This window comes from Kogia breviceps, chromosome 13, assembly GCF_026419965.1.
Source record: "Kogia breviceps isolate mKogBre1 chromosome 13, mKogBre1 haplotype 1, whole genome shotgun sequence".
Taxonomy (NCBI): domain Eukaryota; kingdom Metazoa; phylum Chordata; class Mammalia; order Artiodactyla; family Physeteridae; genus Kogia; species Kogia breviceps.
In genome coordinates, this window is record NC_081322.1 from 67476369 (window position 1) to 67495654 (window position 19286).

The 19286-nt window shown below is 40.9% G+C and overlaps 1 protein-coding gene across 2 annotated transcripts in view; it reads right to left on the bottom strand.

The window, feature by feature from the left end:
* The window catches only part of TXLNB (taxilin beta), a 38550-nt gene extending 22511 nt beyond the window's left edge, over positions 1 to 16039 (bottom strand). For both annotated transcript variants that reach the window (XM_067010904.1, XM_059083415.2), the window contains exons 1-4: positions 15857 to 16039; positions 13192 to 13644; positions 6157 to 6248; positions 193 to 363 (exon numbers count right to left, since the gene is read on the bottom strand). In XM_067010904.1, coding sequence (XP_066867005.1) covers positions 193 to 363; positions 6157 to 6248; positions 13192 to 13630 — 702 coding nt within the window. In that variant the 5' untranslated portion in view covers positions 13631 to 13644; positions 15857 to 16039. The remainder of the gene's footprint in view (positions 1 to 192; positions 364 to 6156; positions 6249 to 13191; positions 13645 to 15856) is intronic.
* Positions 16040 to 19286: the final 3247 nt, after the last annotated feature.

The window sequence follows — 19286 nt, forward strand, 5'->3', positions numbered from 1 at the left end:
ATTTATGGATGAGGTAACAGGCTTGGGAGGTAAAATAATTTATTGCAAGTTACAGGTGAGCAAGTGGCAGGGCTAGTATTTGAACCCAGTTCTCTCTGATTCTAAAACTCACACCCTTACCATAAGTAGCAGAAGCCTGTGCCTACAAAGCATGCAAGAAGGTGTGTTATATGGGGCCTCAGTGACACATACCTTCAGTGTCTTGTTGTGTCTCTGCAGCTCCCGGCACAGACCCTCCAGTTTGCTTCGTGCAAGGATAGCTTTGCTGTGTTCACCTTGTAACTGGTCCTTTTCTTTTTGGATCTGTGCCTGTTTCTTCTGTAAGAGTTTTAACTTCCTTTGCTCAGTGCGATGCTCATCCAGCTGGATGTGGGGATGCAAATGTGAAAGAAAACAGCAGGGATCTCTGTTGAGTTGATAGAAAAGGACCCAAAGAGGAAACGCCTAAAGACCACTGTATGGTTATTTGGAAAATGTTTTGCTATTATCGCTGTCCCTCTGGAATCAAAAGAACTTCATAGGGCTTCCCTGGTGGCGCAGTGGTTGAGAATCCGCCTGCCGATGCAGGGGTCACGGGTTCGTGCCCTGGTCCGGGAAGATCCCACATGCCGCGGAGCAACTAAGCCCGTGAGCCATGGCCGCTAGGCCTGCGCGTCCGGAGCCTGTGCTCCGCAACGGGAGAGGCCACAGCAGTGAGAGGCCCGCATACCACAAAAAAAAAAAAAAAAAAAAAAAAAAAAAAAAAGAACTTCATAAATGTTAACTTGGCAGTACTTGTAGATATGGTTTTAAGAGCATAACATTTATGGGTTTTTTTTCCTTCATCATTCTTATTATTGATCTCTTTTGCTTTGATCTTCTTCTTGGTGGTCTAGAAACAGTTTTATCTTTCCTGAGTCTAATGAAGTCAGTCGGTATAGAAAAGCATGTCTCAGAATTCATGATAATGCCTTGCGTTAGGAGGATAGTCAATGGTGTGTCTGCTTGGTTTACATTTAGTTTTCACAATTCTTTCTCAAGACACGCTTTAGTAACTTTTTAAAAGTAGGAAGGCAAAAAGCAGCTTCCTAGCAAACAGAAGTTGAAGTCTGTGGTTATGAGAAAGGGGGAGCGGAGAACGTACCCCTCGACTACTTAAGGATTGATGATGTGTCACCAAAGTTTCAGAAATAGCCACTGCACAGCCCAACAGCACACATGGCAAGTATCCTTAACAAGCCTTGCTCCCTGCGCATCTCCCTCACCCTCTGTGCTTATGGTGAATAAACCATGACACTTGTTATCTGCTGAGCACAGGTGGGGCCTCTTCTCACACTCCTCCAGCAGCCACAGCTGAAGTATCAAAATCAAGGGCAGCATGGAAAATGAAACCAGCGAACCCCTGGGCTTTCCATCTCGGGATGCTAAAGTTCTGAGGTAGGGTTGCCAGGTAAGATGTAGGACACCCAGTTAAATTTGAATTTAAAATAAATAGGGAATAAGTTTTTAGTAAAAGCATATCCAAAGTATTGCATGGAAGGTACTTTTACTAAAAAAAAAAAAAAAAAAAAAAATGTTGTCGGTTTACCTGAAATGCAAAATTAACTGGGTGTTCTGTATTTTTATCTGGTAAATTTGGGCACACATTTTTATGGAAATCTCGTTGGAATGGGGGGAATTTGGGGTTCAGCCTCCAGAGACTAGCGTAGTAGGAGTGCGGATCCCAGACTGATGATCAGTGTGGCCACGAACAAGCTGGAGCCTTTTTCCAGACCCACTTCCTCTGCTGCACTTCGTTCCCTTAGAACCCGAACGGAGCGTAGGCCAGGAGGGTAGTCGCCCTAATAATGACCTTGTTGGCTAATGAAGAGGAAAAGGCCTGGGAGCCTCTGGGTGCTCCGGATCCCAGGTGCTCCTGGTACCTCGCAGAGCCAGATGCGCGTGGATGCACACACAGTGTGAGCCCTGATGCATGTCTCAGTTACCCTGTCTTGAGAAAGCATTTGTTCTTTCTGAACTAGATGAACAGGACTGTCACACTCTCTTCAGTTTACATCTTATTTTAATCCTTTCCTCCCTCCCTCCCATCAGCCTGAAATGTCCATGATAAACCCTTGCCAGATTAAGCTGGGGTATTCATACATGATATTCTATCTTCATACTTCAGGATATTTTTTACTTATTAGTGAGAATTAGCATCAGGAAAAACTAAGTCCATATTACTATAAATATCGATTGAAATTGGTATCCTTCTTGAGGTTCAATTGGAAAACCAATTATATTTTATTATATATTTCTCATGCTAACCTCATTTTGCACCATAGTTATTAGACAGGGGTGAAACTTCTCATACTTGTGTTCATACTTTCATACATGACCTATTGTCCTTTCTTGAAATTTATATGTTGTTATTATTGTTATTGCCGTTTTGGTTCAGACTTTACCTATGGAAGATTAAACCATTTGTCAGGGTTTCTCAACCTTAGCACGGTTGACATTTGGGGACAGATTGTCCTTTGCTGTGGAGGCTGTCCCCTGCATTGTAGGCTGTTTAGCCGCATCCCCGGCCCCTACCCACCGGATGCCAGTGGCACCCCCAACTGTGACATCCAGAGTATCTCCGGAGACATTGCCTACTAGCCCATGGTTGGCAAAACTTCCCCTGTTTGGGGGATCACTGCCCTATGCGTGGATTTATCTGAGCATCAGGAGGAGGGTACCTTGCATGTGTTTCATAAGTTGGAAGAGATGATTTGTGCTATACCTCACTGGCCATTTAAATGTTCCAGTTTTAAGGCAGGATCATACACATCTGAAATATAGCTAGGTCTGTCTTGCTTTGCTCTAAATAGAACCCCTTAACTTGCTGACGATTTTTTTTTTAGACTGGCTAATTTTGTTCAATACTTCAGATTTATGTGAATGCATATGGGGTTTCTTAATGAGTGAAAGTAAACATTGCAGCTGGGTCAACTTCAGTCAAATGCTGGCCTTGTGATTTAATAATACCCTTAGACATGTGTCTTCTGTTCAATTCTAACAGGCATATAAGATTTTTATCTGGAATTTCTTTTGTTCTCTCTTTCTTTTTAAATTATTAAGTTAAAAAAATAAAATTAATGCTAACTAGTTAGTAATGTTGTAACTACTTTTTTTTTTTTTTTTTTTTTTGTGGTACGTGGGCCTCTCACTGTCGTGGCCTCTCCTACTGTGGAGCGCAGGCTCCGGACACGCAGGCTCAACGGCCATGGCTCACGGGCCCAGGCGCTCCACGGCATGTGGGATCTTCCCGGACCGGGGCATGAACCCCTGTCCCTGCATTGGCAGGCGGACCCTCAACCACTGCGCCACCAGGGAAGCCCTGTAACTACTTTTAAATGGAGGAAATTTGCAAAAAAATATTTCTTCCAGGTCATTTCTTAATTTAGTCATGAGGTGTCCTTATTTATTAATGAACTTCTCCTTATTTATTAATAAATACAACAGTTGGTGATATTACAGGATTTAGAATCTGTAACGATGAGTGAGCTAGGGTGACAGTTTGATTCACAGCCTTGAATTTAATGATTTATTCTATGTTAACACTTGTATTTCAGACACTCTCTGTATTAATATCTGAATCAATGATCAGGGAAAATAGCTTTTAGGGTCCAAGTAAAAGACTGAAATTCTTCATAATTTTTCCTTTCTGAATAGGATATGTAATGGGGTTTGGGGGTCAATTTTCTCCTATTCATTTTTTCTAGAATGATATTTTGAGTTTAAAAGTTTATTATAGGGTATGATACAAATGCCAAAGTATAGTTAAGACTTGAATTGAGTAGAATTTCTGGAAAAATAACCTCTGTGGGGTTGACTTCTTGGCTAGGAGAGTGAGTGGGCTTGGGGAGTTCCTGGAGACCAGGGTGAACAACCCTGGCTTATGAAGAAAATCTTGGAAAGACTAGATAAGTGGTTCTTTCCCGATATTCTGCTGTGGGGCTACAGCACCATAAAGAGTAGTAGTCTAGAAGATGCCCAGTTCATCCAAGTATGGAACATGGCACTAGGAACTAAATATGAATGGCCTTGGTATGAGTGAGTAAATTGAAGGGCAAAGGGAAATCAATGTAGTAATTATTGAAAAGAGCAAGGATGGACAGGTGAGGATGGGGCCAGATTTGGGGGAAAAATATTAAATTTGACACCTACCATTTTATGGCACTGAAATTGCTCATGAGTGGTTAACAGCCAGTGTTAAACAAGTTGCAATAAAATTGATACACTAATACTTGCTTTTTAAATTTCTACCACTCTTTTGGAAAACAATATGGCCATTAAAAAAGGCATTTATACTGCTTGATTTAGGAATCCCAATTCTGAAACTTTTTCCTAGGATCATAAAAGAGAACGAACAAATCTCATGCATGATGATGTTCACTGCAGCAATATTTGGTAAAACAAACACTGGAAGCAGTCTAAATGTCCCCAAATTAGAGAACCAGTAGATAAAGTCAATTAATGGAAAATTACATAGCTTTGACAAAATATAATTATGAAGACTACAAACTACATGGGAAAATGTCTGCCATATGAGCCAGAAAAACAGATACTAAATTATATGCACCTTATGATGGTAGTTATACAAAAGGTGTCTCTGAATGTATGGCAGAACTGGAAAGGAAGACAGATAAATCGACGATTGTGTTTTAGATTGTAGGATTAGAGATATTTTTACTTGTGTATTCAGCATTTGCCTTATATTATTCTGATGTGGTTTATGTGATTAAAAAATAATTTAAAAGTTTTGTTGGTAGAGTTAAGCGATCACTAGTCATTCAGGGTTTCAGAATTTCTCTGGGTCTATTGCATGACAATTCAGCATAGCAGGATGCATCGAGGTACCAGGAAGAAAGGAAAAATAAATAGGGATCACAGTGCTAAAATTAGAGTAAAAAAAGAAGGAAAACAAGTCACTCACTAAATTCTACTCCATCAATAGGGATAAGATGCAGCCAGAGACCTGAGGGATTTGTGGGTCTCAGTTTTGGAGACCTTCTTTAAAAAAAAAAAAAAAAGGAAAAAAGAGAATTATGTTCAGGGCCTCACAGGGGCCCATACAAGTGAGAGGCACTGACTCTTAAGCTTCTTTGCTGTAAGGTCAATCTGCCTTCAGGGGCAGTTCAATCTACTGCCTGGAGGAATTGTTTTGTTGTGTGTAGGGGCTTAAGTTTCATTTTCCTGTCACTGCTTCTCCAAAAGAAATAAGAAAATGGAAAAATATGAGGAAAAGAAGCAGAAATGAGAGAAAGGTACATTGCCCAGCCTCACCTGAGAGGACACCACATCTCCTCAGTGGGTCTTGTACACCTCAGGGGTGGTGCATGGACCTCACGGGTGGTGCATGGACCTCAGGTGCAACTCCTTTAGCCAGTTTTTGTGAGGGTTCACTGAAACTAGGGGGCTGGCTTCACTGAACCCTCCTCTTTCTTCTAACTGGCCTATTATAAGAGTACTGGCGAGGAGACCATCCACTTCACAGATTCTCTGAAGTCTGGGAGTGGCTTCCCTTCCTGCCAGTGGTCCTACCTTATTGAGAGGGAGACTGCATGGGAGGACCTATAACCGGAAACAAAACAATCCATGTCAAATGCTTTGCCATCGTGGGGGCCAAGGAGAAGAATGTAGATCAAAGAGAATGAATGAATGAATCAATCAATAAAGTCATCAAGAATAAATGAGAATGTGTCACAAACTGAGGGGTGGGATAAACTCAACCCTCTGCCTTCCTGAGGGGACCACCCCCTCAAAAAAATCTGTGTACAAGAACTGGATGAAAGTTTGCCTTTATTCTAGTGTATTTCTATTTTATTGAGAAGGCAAAAAGAACTTTTAAATATCCACAGTTTTTAATTATCTATGATTCTCTCTTCCATCTCCCAAATTATGCACATAATTGAAGGTGGAGTAGACTCCAACTGTATCCTCTTTCTTCCTTTTTGCTGTTATTCCTCAGTTTTTCTGTTTCTTTTTCTTTCTTTCCTTCTTTTTTAAAAATTCTGCCTTTATGAATTCTGGCTTTGACTTGTCTGAGGTAACCAGCTATAATGATATACCTGAAAAACTAACAGCATCCTTTTCTCAGCTCTAACCAGAGCTTGAATCTTTCTGACAAAAAGGGCTAATCAAAGAACTTACCAATTCAGCATACTTCTTGAATAAAAAATCAAGCCTTTCCTCAGGAGTTTGCAACTTGTTCAGATTTTGCATTAGCAGATTGGCTTCTTTGCCTTAAAGGAAAACAAAACCCATAAAGACATTTTAAAAAAATAAGTGTTGAACTTGATGTCAGATGATAAGAGTTAGAATCTCAGGTTGTCTGCTTGTTAGCTGCTATCCAACCTTGGCCAAGCCGCTTCACTTGTCTGAGCCACAGATGTAATTTTGTTTTTTTTCCCCTGTATGAAGGAGTGATACCTATTTTGCAGAATAAGTGATTAGATGAGAAGTTTGTAAAAATGTGTGGTACGGTGTCAGGTGCGTGGTAGATTCTCAATAAATGTCTGCTATACGGGTAGTCCCCAAATTTTCATCCCAAGAATCCATTCTTGTTACTTCCCTCCATGTTCTAAATATTCCAAGGGATTTTGAACATTCTGAAAATATTCAAAAGAATAAAAAACACTGACTTTATGAAAGAATAAATCATCCACTTCCCCATGTTAATTATCTAAAAAAAGAAGCAAACCAGCCTATCCAAATATCTGACTACTGTGAAACAGCCAGCATTAATACATGGAGCTGTTAAAATTCCAGCCCAAAGCAGAGAAACATGACAGTTTAGTCCACGCATTTTTTTGGTTTTGTTCCTTTAGTACCTCTTTGCTCTCTTTTGGGGGGGAACCAATTCTCTTGTTTCTGTGCGTGAGCCTTACTCCGTGACGTTTGGGTGGAATGACTCTGATTGTATTTCCTAACAAGTGGGGAATAAAGTCAAAATATAGAGAAAATGGACCCAAGACATGCAGGGCCTTTTTCACAGGCCTTTTTGTGTCTCTCTGGCTGCAGATTTAGCCTCCCCGGGTCTTCCCTGCTCTCACCCAGGCCTTAATCTCTGTTGACAGTTTCATTTTCTGTTTCCAGTTGGAGTTTATGCTACATTGAAAAACTCATCTGTTCATGATTATTTGACAGTGAGCCTCAGATTCTTTCTTTTCTTTCCCCATTGCTCTTCCTTTCGTCCTCTTCAGCTCAAACTGCCTGGTTAGCCTTTCTATGATGCCTGGAAATCTTGTCTTTCAGTGCCCACTGGGCTGAGCGTTGTAGGCAGGAGCCGGCGGCTGAGGCCTACATGTATGTACCACTGAAGGTATCTTTGCAAACAGTAGGGTCAAGGTGGAGCAGCTTCCCCGTCCTCACCCACCTGTGACAGCCACCCTTTCTCATCAGGGTTGGGAGGTCAGGACCATACAGTGGAGCCCAAGTTTCCTGATATAAATCTGCTTAAGAATATTAACAACTTGGACAACCTCTCCCCCAAGAACAGCCATGTGTCCTTTGCTGGAATTTTTGCTTTCATCCTGGAGAGGCAGATATATCATGGAATTAGGATTGCCACATGAAACACAGGACATGGGACACACTCGTCGTAAAAAATAATGGTTTGTTTATCTGAAATTCAAAGTTCCCTGGGCAGCTTGTATTTTCATTTGCTAAAACTGCTAACTCTAATGGCATCAAAGAATTTTAGGTCTAGAAGGGACTTCAAAGAGCACCCAGACAACTGGTTAATTTTATAGATTAAGAATCGAAAGCCCAGAGAAGTCCAAAGTTACATAATCAGTACTGGCAGAGCCAAGGCTTGAATCCAAGGTTTGTCTACTTGCTCTAAATCACTCCACTCCCATGTGGAATTTTGATGCCAGGGAAACCTAGAGAAATTAAAGGAAACTTTTTTTGAAAAAAGTGACCTCATTCCTAACAGCTGGTTTCATCTATATTTGCCCAGTAAGTCAGCTCAGATTAGAGACACAGTCTGAGACAGGGGAGAAGGTGGGGGTGAGCGGTGCCCCACCAGCAATCCAGTGTGGCCTGTGGCATAACACTGCCTTTAAACTGGTAAGCTCTGCCCTCCGCCGCCACCAGGCATGGCTTTGAGTGATTTCTGTAGCAGCAGGACGGACTTGTGTTGGTCAGGCCGTCCCCTCACCCTTGTCTTCAGTTTGTGCTCACGTGATGACTGCTGTCCTGAGTTGGAGGATCATCTGTTAAAGGCAAGAGACTCTGCACTGTTGGTCAGATTTGGCCCAGGACCCCGCACAGTGTCTGGCCGGTGGCAAGTGTTTGGTAAATCTTGGTAATAATGGAACAAAGCCAACCTGTGCACTAATGTCATGTTAAGTCAAGTAAATACTGTCCAGAAGACAACTCTGTGATCAACTAGAGGAAAGACAGGTCTTACCCTCCCCTGTGACATTTAATGTATGCTTAGCATACCTCTCAGTGGGAGTATCAATGTAGAAAACTGTATCGTGTCTTGAGTGAGTCCAGTGGGTCTCTTTTTCTCTCCATATTCAGTATCTTCTCCCCCTTTTGTTTTCTTTAATGATGAGAATAGGGGTTTTTTTACTTTTTTTTTTTTTTTTGAGCGGAGCACAGGCTCCGGACGCGCAGGCTCAGCGGCCACAACTCATGGGCCCAGACACTCCGCGGCATGTGGGATCTTCCCGGACCGGGGCACCAACCCACGTCCCCTGCATCGGCAGGCAGACTCTCAACCACTGCGCCACCAGGGAAGCCCTTTGTTGTTTTTTTAATTGTCACACTCACTGAGGTGTCTTTCTGCTCTCATATTCTCTTATTTTGTATAGAAGTTTAACATTCAGATGCATCAGTCTACCCTTCAAAAATGATTTAAACAAAAAAAATCCAAGAAACTGGAGACAAGCATGTATGGAATACGTAACTTTGTAACATCAGAGAGCTTAATTTGTAAACTTCCATTGGTTTCACTGGACTAGAGTGCTGTGTGGATTTTGTTGAGGAGGGGGATAGACAGAGACCCACTCATCTTCTAAGAAAGGCTATAATTACAATTTTAGGAAATGAGGTCATTTGGTGACAGTGTCAGACACAAGAGGAAAAATCGGCTTTATGTGTTTAAACTGCTAGCAATTTCTTAGCTATAACTATAAAGAAAACTCTCTTAAAAAGAAAACAGCTTTGAGCCTAATAATGAGGAGATTATTCCAGGGAAAACAAAACAAAGCAAAACCTTACAATAAAAAAGAATAATATCAGAAAAAGCAGTAGGAAATAAATACATCCATTCCCAACTTGGGTCAGAAGAAAGTACTAATCATTTTGCCCAAGACAAATTATTTTTTCTCTTATTTCACTTACTCCTCTAAACCCTCCTCTCCTTTCAGGATCTGGCCTAAGTTTAAGTTTCTCTGTGAATCTACTCACGGACCCTTCAGTCTCCGTGGATTCCTCTCTCTCCTAAATTCTTCTGGTTTTCTACCATTTCTTCCAGAAAATTTAGCATTTGTATCAAAGCAACAGTTTATTTCCTTCTCAGAGTGAAACTAGAGAAAAATCAAGCTAAAATCTTATAAAACAGACTACCTGGGAAAGTGACCATTCTAACGCAGAGTAAGTCAATGGCCGAAAATCAATGTCCTAGTCAAGATTCTACTCAGAAGGTAGAACTGAAACTCACCTGTCACTGGAAAGATGAAAGCGATTAACTATAGCTCAATTAAATGCTCCTAACCAAAATACCAATTATTTTTATATATCTTTGGCCCTGTAATATTAGTGGCTTCAGGTCTGCACCTTGCTCTCTTTATGACTAATCTCACAACCACATCAATTAGTTGAATAATTTTTTTTTTTTGGCAGACTTTAAAACTCTCTAGGCTCTAATTTCTCTCTCAGTAAATCAGTGGGTTGACTAGATAGATTCTGAGCTCAGAATGGACCTGTGGATCAGCTTTGTTTTTCTCTTGGGTTTATGCTTCAAACCTATGAATTCCTACTCAATCCGTTATCAGTCTAAATATCAGAAGGGATATTACATGTTATCATTGTTTTGTGCTTCTTACTATGTGGGACTTGTGCAGCCCACATAACGTTGACAGAGAAGAGATTAATAAAACACTTGTGAGCTGGAAGATGGGGTGGGGGAAGGAAGGGGGACACTTAGATGTTAAGAGGACATGTCATGGTGCTGTCTAATGTGGAATCTGTTTTTTGTTTTGGTCAATGCCAAGGAGAAAGTGACTCCACCAACCAAAGAGATTTTAAAGTGTTCCCCCAGCTGCTGTAGTGTATAATGTGTTAACTGTGGGAGGATATGCAGCCTGTAAAGGAAAAACAAGTCTTGAGTGCTTGGGTTGTAGAGACATTTCTCAAATATTCAAAGGTGTTCTGTGAAAGAAGGGTGTTTTTGGTCCAATAAATTTAGAAAATGTTGTAAACTGTGCCCATCACTGTTGGAGATTTTTCACTGTTGTATATATTAAAGGTCAGAGAATTCTGGCAGTTAGGAAACAAGCTTGGTCTGAAATCTCAAATATCCCAAAGTATATACTTAAGAAAATTTGGGGTTAGAGAGTCAGAACATTTCGGTATCTCAAAAGTATCAATAAAGCAAATGTTATCTGATAAACATACAATAATTAAAGACTCATCTTTGATCAAATATGTAAGCAAAGACTAAAGATATATCTTCAGGTATGGATTGAATGACATACTAATATTCTATAAAAACTCCAAATACTTTCTAAAAGAAGACCACAGCCGGCACTTTATATTTTCTCCAAATGGGTGGAGGAAGAACTTTCTGAAGCATCAGAACCATTGCTTCCACAATCTGTTTGTGTCAAAATTACCCAGGGTGCCTTGGCCCCAGTCCAGACCTACCAATTCTGAGTCTCTCTGCTCAGCAACAGCATTTTTGACAAATTCTGCATTTGATTCCAATGCACAGTAAGTTTGAAATCATTGGTCTAGACCATAGTGTAGTATCATTTAATTGATAAATAGCCAAGAAACCTGTTAAAACCACTTGCAGATAGTTGAAATGATGTTTAAAATATTTAAATTAGCTTAAAAATATTGTTTTAGGCTTCCCTGGTGGCGCAGTGGTTGAGAATCTGCCTGCCAATGCAGGGGACACGGGTTTGAGCCCTGGTCTGGGAGGATCCCACATGCCGCGGAGCAATTGGGCCCGTGAGCCATAACTACTGAGCCTGCGTGTCTGGAGCCTGTGCTCTGCAACAAGAGAGGCCACGACAGTGAGAGGCCTGCACACCGCGATGAAGAGTGGCCCCCGCTCACCACAACTGCAGAAAGCCCTCGCACAGAAATGAAGACCCGACACAGCCAAAAATAAATAAATAAATAAATTTAAAAAAAAATACTGTTTTAACTCATAGCTGAAATAGTACAGTGTTTAGAAGAATATACTGATAGTGTTCAGAGGAACAGCATGAAAGTGTCAGCAGCTTATACACATGTAATTAGAGTGGACCCACCTGGGCACTCTGATCACAAACATTGGTTCTGATAAACACATTCAGTTGAACTTTGGTAACTTATAGAAAGTGGCAGAATTAGTTGTGAAATTTTTTCTTTCTCTAAAAATTTTTTTGATTATTTGGTAAGTATGAGGTTAATACAGACTTTGAAATAACTCGTGGAAGACAGAGTAGAAACCAAAATTGGTCATCTTTAACTTCACCCCTGCTTTCTTCATACCTATCCCCCCATTATAACACATACAAATTCCCATGTAGAAATAGGTTTTTTTTTTTTTTTTTTTTTTTTTTCGGTATGCGGGCCTCTCACTGTTGTGGCCTCTCCCACTGCGGAGCACAGGCTCCGGACGCGCAGGCCCAGCGGCCATGGCTCACGGGCCCAGTCGCTCCGCGGCATGTGGGATCCTCCCGGACCAGGGCACGAACCCGTGTCTCCCGCATCGGCAGGCGGACTCTAAACCACTGCGCCACCAGGGGAGCCCTAGAAATAGTTTTAAAGTGATAAAGCCAAAGAACTTTCTTGGTTAAGAATACTAAAATCATTTACCTCTGCGATGTGATTTTGTTTTATCTTATGGAAAGTTTAACAGTGACTAGTGCAAAAGGTTATTTCTGAGATGCCTTGGATAGAGAAGAAAAAATAGCTCTGTAACACAGAGCAACTTTATTCTGTTTCCCAGAGTTCCAAAACACTAAAGTGATTCTAATCTTGCACTTTAGAACTTGGTGTTATCTGGGTTAATCTTCATGCTGAGTAGGTAAAGTAGCTGTCTGAATGTGTCCCTTAGCCCTTTTTGAAAGCATTGCCAGCAGTGGTTTCACGTGCCAAAGTGAGGTCCCATGACAGCATAGACGTACTTTGGGGTTTACACGTAACCTGTTCACTGGAGTCTGAACCCAGTTCTGACTCCAGTGCCCATGATCTTTTACTCTTCCACAGTGTCTTCCAGAAATGAGTAAGATGTGACCACTGTCTCAATAGATTCTCCCTCCAGCTTGGGAGGCAGGTGTATCAACAAATGATTGCTGCAGAAAATTTCATGGAGAACTATGGAAGGTGATGCTAACTCTACCTGGGCATGTCAGGGAATGTATCACACAGGAGGTGGTGATTGTAGTGAGTGTTTCAGTGAAATTCACCAGGACAGACAGAGGGACGCCCCTAGGTGCAGTAACATGCCCTCACTAATAGCTAAGAAATTTACTCTCTCATCCTTCTCTCAGGGCCATTTGTGGTGTTACCAGTGCTCCATGCTCTCCTAAATTCTCCTGCGCCTGTTGTAGCACTTATCCTATATAACAATTAGTGTACATGTCTTTTTCTCTCCAGACCTAGAGCTCCTTAACCAAAGACTCTTTTATCTTTGTGTACCTCATAAAGACTATGCATTAGTAAATATTTGCTGAACCAGTGAACTAATGTGAGTAAAATTGCTTTCTGAGATTTTCAACATTCTATAATTAATGCACTTCCAAAGAGCTTTGTTAAATTAAAAAATATTTTATATGTGTAGTAATGGAACACACTGCTAAGGGACTGAGCATAAGCACAGTAAGGTACTGGTGATCCTGGAGGAAGCTATTGTGGTAAAATCCAAATATGAGATGTGGCTCTTAGCAAGATTGGAGGAAGTGCCCCCTTCTAGGAATAATTCAAAGAAAAGTCGTACATTAGAACGTAACTACTTGCCTAATCCTTTTAGAATTTTCTTCTCCAATTTTTGCTCTTTATTGCTGACAGGCTCCTTGGCTGCAGGTGGCTCTCCAGAGGCCGGAGGTTCTCTCTCCGTCTCTCCGGTGGTCTCCTCGCAGTCCCTGTCCTCATTGTCGGGTGGTTCTGTGTTCTCAGGCTGCTCCTCGGCCGCGGCGAGACCCTCTTTCCCTGCCGTGTCAGCAGCAGACCCGTACGTGTTAATGATGTCTTCCAGTTGTCGGTTCAATTCTTCAGAGATATCGTGGGCTCCCTGTTCAGGCTGCACACCTGCCTCCTCCTCAGGTGCTGGGAGTGGGGCTGAGGAATCCTGATCATCTTGGCTCTCCAGGCCATTTTGACTGGGCAATACTGAACTGTCCCCCACAGGTGTTGACTGTGGCTCCCCCGACAGCTGTGCAGACTGATTGGCCTCCATACTGGGAGTGGTATCTGGTGGTAAGCACAGCCAGCGTCGATGTAGTTAACCCAGTTACACGTAAATGGTACCTACTAATTACAGTTTCTAACATAGGATGACTGTACTTCCACAAACCATCAATATTGCAATTAGTTGAGTAGGAACAGTAAGAAGCATCTTTCCAAATCGAGTCATACTGCCAGCATAGTTTTGGTTTTGGTCTTTAAATTCCGACAGTATCTCCTATTATTGACGTTAACAGAGTAATTCAGGATACCATTTTTCATGGTCATATTTGTCATTTTGCTTAGAATAGCCAGTTTGTGTTACCATTCTCTTAAATAATTCTATGTAGATTTACAGTCGTTATAAATACATAGATGTATACATTTAATGTTTAAATTTAAATTGGTACTTTTTTCCCCCAAAGTTAAAACATTGAATACAAGAGCCATTGACCTTACTAAAATCATTCATAATGATAACATTCTGAACTCTATTTTAATCCACATTGATTAGTATGAGTCCACTAATATAAATGAATTATTATAGTGGATACAGGAGATACTTGCTTGTCTGGTATTTTCCTTTTCCCAAATGAGCAACATGTAATTATCAATCAGGAAAATACTTTTTTTTCCTGAGGTTCAAACCAGCCTCATTTTTGGAATAAGAGAGAATGAGGAAAGGTATAAATTAACTAATGAACTTGTATGGAAACGGTGTTGCTCATAATAACAATTTCTTGAGTTTCTATACCTTTTTGATCTGATATAAAAACGGACTTTCTTTTAGAAAAAAAAAACAGATTACAACTTTCTTGTCTCAGTGAAGGAGCTCTAGGATAACAATACTTTTTAAGAAGTAAGAATGTCTAAAAAGCAGGGAGGGAATGAACTAGGGGAATAATCCAGGTATAATATGGGCTCTTTGGAAATAGGGGGTGAGGAATGGGCTGAGGGTTTCTGGCTATCACCATTTCTAGTGTTGCAGTACCTTTGGCTTAGACCTTTAAGTTATGGTACGTTTTATTTGTAAGTAATATTTAATGGTGATGCTGCTAATTAGCGGCATACAATTATGACAGGGTCCTAATAACACACAGGTTTTGCTGTTGTGGTGGCATGAAAGCAAAAACTAAAACATACCGCTGCATGTACCATGCAGCTTCCTCCTTCGTTCTCAGGGCAGGCGATGTCAAATGCTCGAATGCAAACAAGAACAGGAGACTCAATGTACAGACATTGCCATCTACCTGTGGCCCTCACCAAGTACTCATTAACTTTGAAGGAAGTACTTTTTTCTCTCATTTATTTTAATTCACCATCTTTATTATCAAATGCTGCAGTAAACAGCTTCATTGTCTTCATCACTGGAATTCTTTATCCTGACCCCTGCTTGTTGGGCACATACAACTATATATAACTTATGCTTCCCCTGAACTTGGAAAAGGACACATGGCACCTGCTGTCCAGCCAGAAGTTATTTTAAGCTCTTCTAAAAGGAGCCCTGGCCTTTAGCACTTCATCTTTGGAAATCAAGGGAAGAGAATACTTTAAAAATCAAATTGAAAACAGTAAACATTTATTGGTTTAAATCCATATGTGGGTTTTAAAGTGTCAGGGAGCCTCCTGAGGATGAAATAAAATCTAAAGTAAACCAAACTTTAAAGCAATGAATTTAAAACTGACTGTCCCTAGGAATTTTAGTGTGGTTAGTCTAAATGCAAGTGTTTTGTTTGTATTTGATTTATTCTTCATTCATCAGAGGCCATAATCATTGATTTTTTATATTAAGTCCATGGATCTCCTTTAAACTCAGGCTCCACATTTGCTTTAAAACAGAATAGCTGAGTCGTCCTAAACCACAGGACAACTCAATTCCTAAAAGTAGCCTCAAGACAAATCCACAAGAGGAAAAAAACAAAGTCAAAGGACTCTGTTACTTTTAAATTCTCTTTCTATATCAGTCAGTTTTACAGCAAGAAATTATTTCTGTTTTATCTTCTATAAACCTCATTGCCCATCTTTTGCCTCCTCTGAGAGAGAATTTTTCACTTGTCCTGGCAGTCCCAACAGATTACCACACACACATCCCTTCCTGGGCAACACATTTTAATTGTCAATAAAACAATGGAAAGTTCTTCAACAGTTCACTGGCAGTCTCAAAGTTGCAAGTTTCGAACACCACAAACTGCACCCTACATCATCTCACAGGGCTTGGGGGAGTGTTTGTCATACTTACCAGAAGGCAAGGCGCTAAGCAGAGAGAAAGGAGAGGCAAGAGGCAGCGAACTAGTCAGAGCGGCAGCAAGATCAGAAGACAGGCAGGGGCCGAGTTCTTAAGAGGGAAAGAGAAACCAAATACACACACACACACACACACACACACACACACACGCACACACACGCACGCACACACACGCACGCGCGCGCGAGCAGCAGGAGAGCCGGGAGGGGGTGGGGAGGGGAGAGGAACACCCTGTGACATAGCAAGAGAGAAATACGCTCCAGCTTTAGTAGCTGTCTCCTGGGCAAATGCCTTAGAAAAGAGAAGCAGCTGGTACATCTTATCAGACTCCATGTTTTGTCCTTTAAAAAATATTTAAACTCTCAGTACATAGCCCCTTTGCTAGCACAGTTTTTCACCATTGTTGTTCATTGGGGCAGAGATCAGTTTTTCTTATTTCTTGGTTTATTTCCAGTGTGGTCTATGATTCATCTTCTTTTTTTACCACCTTCTTATGCTAGCTTAATTAGTGTCAAGTTTCTTATAGGAATCAAGGGAAAAGAAGAAACATGGCCTAACAAAAAGGAGATGGTAGAAGCACTTTAATTCTGATGTCATTGTTTGGTTTCGTCCTAAAATTTGAAATAAAAATTTAGACGGCTCTTTTGGCACTGGGTTTAGTGCCATCTTCATGTACATGCTAATTGGCGTGAACTCAGACCCCACATCTTACTCAGGTAACTGCCTTTACTCAGGTAAGCCCTGGGGAAAGCAGTTGCTTTTTCTTTAGTTGCAGGCTTTCCCACCTTCCACAGTGACTTTTCCAAGTCTTTCCCACCATCTCAAGCCTTCAACCTGTTCCTTAATCCTCCTCAGAAAAAGAACCTCCTCTTTATTCACCATATAATGTCTCTTTCTCTTAACCTACGTCCACTCCCCTTTTCTTCTCTTTCTGGAGAATGTGTTCCCACACTTTTCCAAGTTGGGTTCCCCCATCAGAGTTTCTGCTCTTGGGACTGGCTGGGCATATTGATACCCACTGTGTTAGGCAGAATTATGCCACCAGAAAGACTTCCACATCCTAATCCCAGGAACCTGTGAATATGCTATGTTACATGGTGAAAGAGACTTTGCAGATGTGATCAAGTTGAGGATCTTGAGATAGATTATCCAGAATCACTGGGTGGGTCCCTTGTAATCACAAGGGTCCTTGTAAATGAAAGAGGGAAGCAGGAGGGTCAGAGTCAGAAAAGAAGATTTGATGATGCAAGCAGAGGTCAGAGTGATGGAGGGACACAAGCCAAGGAATGTGAGGAGCCCCTAGAAGCTGGGAAAGACAAGGAAGCACATTCTTCTTGAGATCCTCCAGAAGGGATGCAATTCTGCTGACACCTGATTTCAGCCCAGTGAAACTCATTTTGTATTTTTGACCTCCAGAACTGTAAAAGAAGAAATTGGCGTTGTTTATAAGCCACTAGATTTGTGGTAACCTGTTACAGTAGCAAAAGGAAACTGAAATATCCTACTCCCCGACTTTTCTTCACCCCTTTCTCCGAGTTCAGGGAAGGCATAGGTTATAGATAGATGAGTACCCAGTAAGTGGAGGTCAGGATAAAGAAATTCCAGAGAGGAAGACAGTGAAGCTGTTTACTGCATCATTTGATAATAAAGTAGGTGAATTAAAACGGGTGAGAGAAAAAAGTACTTCCTTTGAAATTAATGAGTACTTGGTGAGGGCCACAGTGAGTGATATTTCATATTGGATTGTAGCAAACCAGCCCAGAGAGATCTCTCGGTAAATACAAACAATAAGTCAGTGCTTCTCAAATTTAAGTAATGTACATTTCCTCTTAACAGAATAACTTAATTTGTAGTTCTACAAATAGAACTACCATACGACCCCGCAATCCCACTACTGGGCATATACCCTGAGAAAACCATAATTCAAAAAGAGTCATGTACCAAAATGTTTATTTCAGCTCTATTTATGATAGCCAGGACATGGAAGCAACCTAAGTGTCCATCAACAAATGAATGGATAAAGAAGATGTGTCACATATATACAATGGAATATTACTCAGCCATAAAAAGAAATGAAACTGAGTTATTTGTAATGAGGTGGATAGACCTGGAGTCTGTCATACAGAGTGAAGTAAGTCAGAAGGAGAAATACTGTATGCTAACACATATATATGGAATCCAAGAAAAAAAATGTCATGAAGAGATTAGTGGTAGGACGGGAATAAAACACAGACCTACTAGAGCATGGACTTGAGGATATGGGGAGGGGGAAGGGTGGGCTGTGATGAAGTGAGAGAATGGCAGGGACATATATACACTACCAAATGTAAATTAGATAGCTAGTGGGAAGCTGCCGCATAGCACAGGGAGATCAGCTCTGTGCTTTGTGACCACCTAGAGGGGTGGGATAGGGAGGGTGGGAGGGAGGGTGACTCAAGAGGGAAGAGATATGGATACATATGTATATGTATAACTGATTCACTTTGTTGTAAAGGAGAAACTAACACACTATTGTAAAACAGTTATACTCAAGTAAAGATGTTAAAAAACAAAAACAAAAACAAAATAACAACGTTACTTTTATGTGACAGATAATATTTTGCTGAACCCAAATTGCTACTTGCAACATGAATATGGTACTGGCTGCTGGTCCTTTTGAGTTCCTGGCACTCGTCTACAATAGGCTTTATGAAATGACTCAATTTCATCAACACTTGGTCCATTCAGATTACTACATAAGTTTCATTCACAGGACCTGCCATAATTTCAACTGGACTTCCTTTGATATTAATGCATCATTTATTGCTCTTTCTCATCTTCCTGCAATTATTAAAATAATTGGTGCTAACTTAACCAGATGTGCACATGATAATGAAGGTACAAGATGAACGATATACATGGTAACACAGAAATGACAGCTACCCAGATAATCCAGAATTGACTTACACAGGCATACCTTGGAGATATTGTGAGTTAAGTTTCAGACCACCAAAATAAAGCTAATATTGCAGTAAATCAAGTCACATGAACTTTTTTGTTTCCCAGCGTATATAAAAGTTAATGTTTACACTGTACTGTAGTCTATTAAGGGTGCTATAGCATTTTGTCTAAAAAAAAAACCAGTGTCCATAGCTTAATTTAAAAATGCTGTTTTGATAAAAAATGCTGGCCATCATCTGAGCCTTCAGTGAGTTGGAATATTTTTGCCGATGGAGGGTCTTGCCTCAGTGTTGGCTGCTGACTTATCAGGAGGGTGGCTGCTCAAGGCTGGGGTGGCTGGGGTTATTTCTTAAATAAGACAACAGTGAAGTTTGCCACACTGATTAACTCTCCCTTTCACAAATGATTTCTCTGTAGCATGCAATCCTGTTTGATAACATCTTACCCACAGTAGAGCTTTCAAAATTAGAGTCTGTCCTCTCCA